The sequence below is a fragment of the Nannobrachium achirus genome (assembly GCF_963921795.1).
Source record: "Nannobrachium achirus genome assembly, chromosome: 5".
Classification (NCBI taxonomy): Eukaryota; Metazoa; Chordata; class Actinopteri; order Myctophiformes; family Myctophidae; genus Nannobrachium; species Nannobrachium achirus.
In genome coordinates this window covers 1,742,939-1,749,578 of record NC_137814.1, presented here as the reverse complement: position 1 = coordinate 1,749,578, position 6,640 = coordinate 1,742,939, and the positions used below count along the sequence as shown (strand labels likewise).

Here is a 6,640-nt window from a genome sequence, read left to right as displayed (position 1 = left end):
TCAAAAACACGTCTAAATTCTGCCCTGAGACTGGGAGGTCGGGGTTCGATCCCCGGCCGGGTCGTACCAAAGATTATGAAAAATGGGAGCCAGTGCCTCCTGCTTGGCACTCAGCATCAAGGGTTGGATTGGGGGGTCCCTGTGACATACTAGCATCATGTCATGTAGCTTCAAAGATCTTGAAGACCTCTGACCTACACCATAGTTAGTTGAAAAGGGGTCCCTTAGGGCTCTATTCTAGTACAGAGCCTGTTGTGAGCTTGTAGATCTGCTATTTTCTAACATTAGGCCCAGACAAGAGGACACTGTGTCCTGATACGACCCCTCCATAGCCTTCCTAAACACACGCAGGTAGGCACGCACACATGGTTACAGCAGCAGATCAATAATTAATGATTGACTTTGAATAAGAAAAAAACGAATCTTATTTTGATCAAATCACACAAAAACATGCTGATATAAATATTAGACATTAGAAGAGCAAACATATAATATCAACATAAAACGTTCACCATGAAAGCAGGGAGATTATAGTCTATCTAAGAGAAAGGGAGGTTTTGTAGGCCTAACATGGACAGGTGATTTAAAAGAAGCTTTTTCTGAACATAGACATTTTCAGAAGTGATTTAAAGGATATCCATGCTGTCTGGTAGAAACCTCTTATCTCCATATGTTAACTGTTTGTGTTTTTCATATTAATGTCATTTACTTGATCATTGTACAGAGTCACACAACAGCATCAAAAGTAGCAGATCTACAAGCTCAAAGGGTGGAGTGACTCAATGTGTTTTTGAACTTGTAGATCTGCTACTTCTGCTGTTTCTTTTAAATAGAATCCTGAAAAGTACCAGTTGTGGACATATGAGGTTTCCTCCTGACAGATGATTTGCTAGGCGTTATGTCCTCATGTGATCCTAATGTTATTCTAATGTCTTCTTCTTTTTCATGTTTTATGCAATGTTTCACTCTGCTTCAGGACGCTGCCTTGTCCTTGGTGTGGCAGAGAGAGTCGCAGCCCCAGCCTTGAGGCCTCAAAGTCTAGTATCTACAGTACCTCGTTCCATAGGGATATCCCTTTGGAGAGGTGGTTAAGATATTGGACTTTCACATGGTAGGCCCCGGTTCGAAGCCCGGGTTCGGATCTCCTCCGTTACATTGGTGCCGTGACCCGGATCCGGGCCTCCCTGTAGGAGGAGGTCAAAGGGGTGCTCACTTCTTGCCTGTCTATGGGAGAAGTGATAACTACCTCCTTCTCTGGCCTCCTGAAAGGTGAGTTTTCACCTGTCTATGGGAGAAGTGATAACTACCTCATTCTCTGGTCTCCTGAAAGGTGAGTTTTCACCTGTCTATGGGAGAAGTGATAACCACCTCCTTCTCTGGCCTCCTGAAAGGTGAGTTTTCACCTGTCTATGGGAGAAGTGATAACCACCTCCTTCTCTGGCCTCCTGAAAGGTGAGTTTTCACCTGTCTATGGGAGAAGTGATAACCACCTCCTTCTCTGGCCTCCTGAAAGGTGAGTTTTCACCTGTCTATGGGAGAAGTGATAACCACCTCCTTCTCTGGCCTCCTGAAAGGTGAGTTTTCACCTGTCTATGGGAGAAGTGATAACTACCTCCTTCTCTGGCCTCTTGAAAGGTGAGTTTTCACCTGTCTATGGGAGAAGTGATAACTACCTCCTTCGCTGGCCTCCTGAAAGGTGAGTTTTCAGGGCAGTTTTGAAGGATGCCAGCGAGCTACATGTTTTAAGGGAGGTTGGCAAGGAATTCCACACCTGGGTGGCAGTGTTGTAGAAGGAGAATTTACCCATATTTGTGTTATGGGTTTGTGTTATCAGATCATTGTGTGCGCTCCCTCTGGTGTTGTGGCTGTGGGTGTGGCTAACTTTTTGGAGATGTTTGGTCAGATATGCTGGTACTGAGGGGATGGAGGGCAGATTTGCGTAGACTAATTTGAAAGTCAATCCCATTTTTAGTTGTTTAACCCTGTCTTTAACGCTGAGCCAACTTACCTGTAATTAAATGTGTGGGAGAAACGTGGGTCATGACCCCAGGTCGAGAAGTAGCCGAATCAGTTTGTTTTGGGAGGTTTGGAGCTTAGTCTTTAGTGGCTTTTTGATGTTGGAATACCAGGAGGTGCAAGCGTAGTCAAAGTGGGGCTGAATGAGGGCATAGCAGACAGCCACATACCCACCACTAGCACTGGGTCCATGGGGGGCATAGCAGACTGCCCCATGCCCACCGCTGTGTCGCGGTCGATGGGTGCACTTCTGCCCGGTGAGAAGGATTAAGAGCTGCGTTCTAGTGTAGCTCCCCCTGGGAGATACAGCTAGATGCAGAGGGTGACTGGTTCCTCCCACCAACCTGAACCAGAGCAGCAGCAGCTGAGCAGCAGAGTGGGGAGGTGTGTCGTGGAGCCGCACGCGGTTCTACACCGCTGTGTGGCGCGACCGACCCCCGGTCGTGCCACGTGAAAGAGGGGAGGGGGGCCAGGGCCCGCTACACTAGCGCTGAAAACTGGAAATACTCAAGTAAAGTAAAAACACGTCTAAATTCTGCCCTGAGACTGGGAGGTCGGGGTTCGATCCCCGGCCGGGTCGTACCAAAGATTATGAAAAATGGGAGCCAGTGCCTCCTGCTTGGCACTCAGCATCAAGTGCCCAGTGAGTGCAGTACTTGTACATCAAGGGTCATTGACCTGAAAGATCTTGAAGACCTCTGACTTAAACCTACAACACCATAGTTAGTTGAAAAGGGGTCCCTCAGGGCTCTATACTAGAATAGAGCTTGTTGTGAGCTTGCAGATCTGCTATTTTCTGTTAACATTAGGCCCAGACAAGAGGACACTGTGTCCTGATACGACCCCTCCATAGCCTTCCCAAACAACGGATCAATAACTAATGGTTAACTTTGAACAAGAACACCAAATAACACTTTGATCAAATCACACAAAAACATGCTGATACAACATGACAAGACAAAAATTTAATAAAATATCAACATAAAACGTCACAGAATTCACCATGAAAGCAGGGAGATTAGTCTATATGAGAGAAAGGGAGGTTTTGTAGGCCTAACATGGACAGGTGATTTAAAAGAACCTTTTTCTGAACATAGACGTTTTCAGAAGTGATTTAAAGGATATCCATGCTGTCTGGCAGAAACCTCTTATCTCCATATGTTAACTGTTTGTGTTTTTCATATTAATGTCATTTACTTGATCATTGTACAGAGTCACACAACAGCATCACAAGTAGCAGATCTACAAGCTCAAAGCGTGGAGCGAATCAACATCTTTTTGAACTTGTAGATCTGCTACTTCTGCTGTTTCTTTTAAACAGAGTCCTGAAAAGTACCAGTTGTGGACATATGAGGTTTCCTCCTGACAGATGATTTGCTAGGCTTTATGTCCTCATGTGATCCTAATGTTATTCTAATGTCTTCTTCTTTTTCATGTTTTATGCAATGTTTCACTCTGCTTCAGGACGCTGCCTTGTCCTTGGTGTGGCAGAGAGAGTCGCAGCCCCAGCCTTGAGGCCTCAAAAGTCTAGTATCTACAGTACCTCGTTCCATAGGGATATCCCTTTGGAGTGATGGCTAAGATATTGGACTTTCACATGGGAGGCCCCGGCCGGTTCGAAGCCTGGGTTGGGAGGTTCGGATCACCTCTGTTACATTGGTGCCGTGACCCGGATCCGGGCTTCCCTGTAGGAGGCGGTCAAAGGGGGGTGAACAAATGTCTTGCTTCCCATGGTGAAGGGTTGTTTTGTCTCGGGAGCCCCTGAAGTGCCTGGTGAAGCTCTGGGCTGGCACTGGGTCCATGGGGGACATTTATTGATTGATTGATTGATTATTTTATTAGACAAAAATGTAGTACAGTACAAGTACAGTTAAAAACCCTGCCTAAAAGGAACATCTCAAATAAGACTTTTTACTGTATTTTTTACGTTGGAAGCCTTCAGAATTTAATTCATGAACATAATAAAAAGCAAGCAAAGAAAACATATAATAATATCGCAGTTATAAAAAAACCCTATGTACAGGATAGGGGAAACAAGGGGGTGGGCATAGCATGCCCACCACTAGCACTGGGTCCATGGGGGCATAGCAGACAGCTCCATGCCCACCGCTGTGTCGTGGTCGATGGGTGCACGTCTGCCCGGTGAGAAGGATTAAGAGCAGCGTTCTAGTGTAGCTCCCCCTGGGAGATACAGCTAGATGCAGAGGGTGACTGGTTCCTCCCACCAACCTGAGGCTGAGCAGCAGAGCGAGGAGGTTGTACACGGCTGTGTGGCACGACCGCCGGGGGGGGGGGGGGGGGGGGGGGGGTCAGGTCTAAAATTTGCACAAAGCCGCTACGCTACGCTAGCACTGAAAACTGGAAATACTCAAGTAAAGTAAAAACTAGGTCTAAATTCTGCCCTGAGACTGGGAGGTCGGGGTTCGATCCCCGCCCGGGCCGTACCAAAAATTCGTGGTTCTCAACCTTTTCAGGCCGCGACCCCAAAATAATCATATTTTAACTGGGGACCCCCCCCCCCCGTCCCCCCCCCCCCCCCCACCATGATGAGCACTAAGACTCGAGGCATTACACGGTTTTATTGTGAAAATAGCAGATCTACATGCTCACAATGCCTCGCAACGTGATGCGTTGTGAGCTTGTAGATCTGCTATTTTCACAATGTCTGCCTTCACTATTTGACAATTAGGCCAATGTTTAATTAGTCATTTTAGTGGTATCAAAAAGTCCTTAAATTGTCACTTTAGAAATGTGCAGATACCCTCTATACACTTAAAGTTGTACTATGTAACTTTTTTTATAAAACAAATCTTAAAATTCTCCTAACTATTAAATCACAAAAGTTTTAGAAGATCCGCGCCGTGAATTTCAGCCTGTAAAGCCTTCTCTATATATGTAAACTGTGATCCTTGCCGGGGACCGGATCTCGCGCCAAAATTGCGTCATCACACTACCGGCCAATCACAGCGAGGGTTATACAACTGCCGGCCAATCACAGCGCATCTTGAAGTGGGGTCGCTATGGCTGCCATATTTGTTGTCACCCGTTTGTACCATCCCTTCTCTAGGTAATTTCGCCTACCAGGCAGGGTGAAGGAGTCCGTATCTCTGGAATTACTGAACGCACAGGAACAAGGGACCCCTCTAAAGATAGATCTCAGCGAGGTGGAGGCAGACGCGGGGGTCTGAAGGTACGAAAAACGGCCGAAAGACGCGACCGCGACCGCGGTTTGCTATAGGGCTAATGACCACTAGTTGGGCATCTTACACAGTATAGCTTTAAACTTTATGTTGGTTTATTTACTGTTGGGTGAGAAAACAATGTTGCACATTAAGTTAATAATCTGGGGACCCCCCAGAATCATTTGGGGACCCCCCTGGGGGTCCTGACCCACAGGTTGAGAACCACTGCCAAAGATTATGAAAAATGGGAGCCAGTCTGCTTGGCACTCAGCATCAAGGGTTGGATTGGGGTCCCTGTGACATACTAGCATCATGTCCAGGGGGGGGTACAGTACAGTACAGTACAGTACAGTACAGTACAGTACTGTACAGTACAGTACAGTACAGTACAGTACAGTACTTGTACATCAAGGGTCATTGACCTGAAAGATCTTGAAGACCTCTGACTTAAACCTACAACACCATAGTTAGTTGAAAAGGGGTCCCTCAGGGCTCTATACTAGTATAGAGCTTGTTGTGAGCTTGTAGATCTGATATTTTCTGTTAACATTAGACCCAGACAAGAGGACACTGTGTCCTGATACGACCCCTCCATAGCCTTCCTAAACACACGCAGGTAGGCACGCACACATGGTTACAGCAGCAGATCAATAATTAACTAGAAGCAGTGCTCTTCCGAGCACAGGTCTCCACCAGGCCAGGCGTCCTGGTAATAGCGCCACCATGAGGCTGATTTCCGAAATTTGATGTGGCATTTCTTCCTCGTCCTAGTGGGAACGTGCGTGCGCGATTTCGTGATAATTGCACTCTGCGTTTGTGATTTGAAATCACACAAAAACATGCTGATACAAATATGACATAAATACATTAGAAATATATATATATATATATATATATATATATATATATATATATTGATGTCAGGTTCATGTCAAAAAATGTATTCTTCTTCTTTTGGATGTTTTATGTCTCCTAATTTGACCCCTCTTCACTCCTCGCAATGTGTGGCTGCAGTCTGACTGCAACTGAAAACATGGCTTAGTTAGATTATGCTTGATTATGCTTAGTTCATGGTATGCTATCTAGACCTACTGCACATACAGTATGAAACAGAGCTGATACCTTTAAATGCATTTTGAGGAATATAATGCTGCTATTTGTACCCTGTATATATACATATATATATATATATATATATATATATATATATATAAAATGTCACAATGCGACTGTTTACGAAATGCTGTACCCCCTCCAACTGTAAATATGTTCCCCATTTTCAACTGTTTTTATTGTATTTGTGACACTTGCTTTGGCAATGTGAACGTATGTTTTCTCATGCCAATAAAGCTCCTTTGAATTGAATTGAATTGGTATGCAGGTAACACGTTGTGAGCTTGGAGGTCTGCTATTTTCGATATTTCCACCAAAAGGCCCTTTTA

The 6,640-nt window shown here is 45.3% G+C and overlaps 1 protein-coding gene across 1 annotated transcript in view; it reads right to left on the bottom strand.

The window, feature by feature from the left end:
* Positions 1-4,078: 4,078 nt before the first annotated feature.
* The window catches only part of LOC308286164 (NACHT, LRR and PYD domains-containing protein 3-like), a gene marked incomplete at both ends in the record, with an annotated part of 28,373 nt that continues 25,811 nt past the window's right edge, over positions 4,079-6,640 (bottom strand). The window contains one exon of the mRNA XM_080727120.1: positions 4,079-4,151. Coding sequence (XP_080583246.1) covers positions 4,079-4,151 — 73 coding nt within the window. The remainder of the gene's footprint in view (positions 4,152-6,640) is intronic.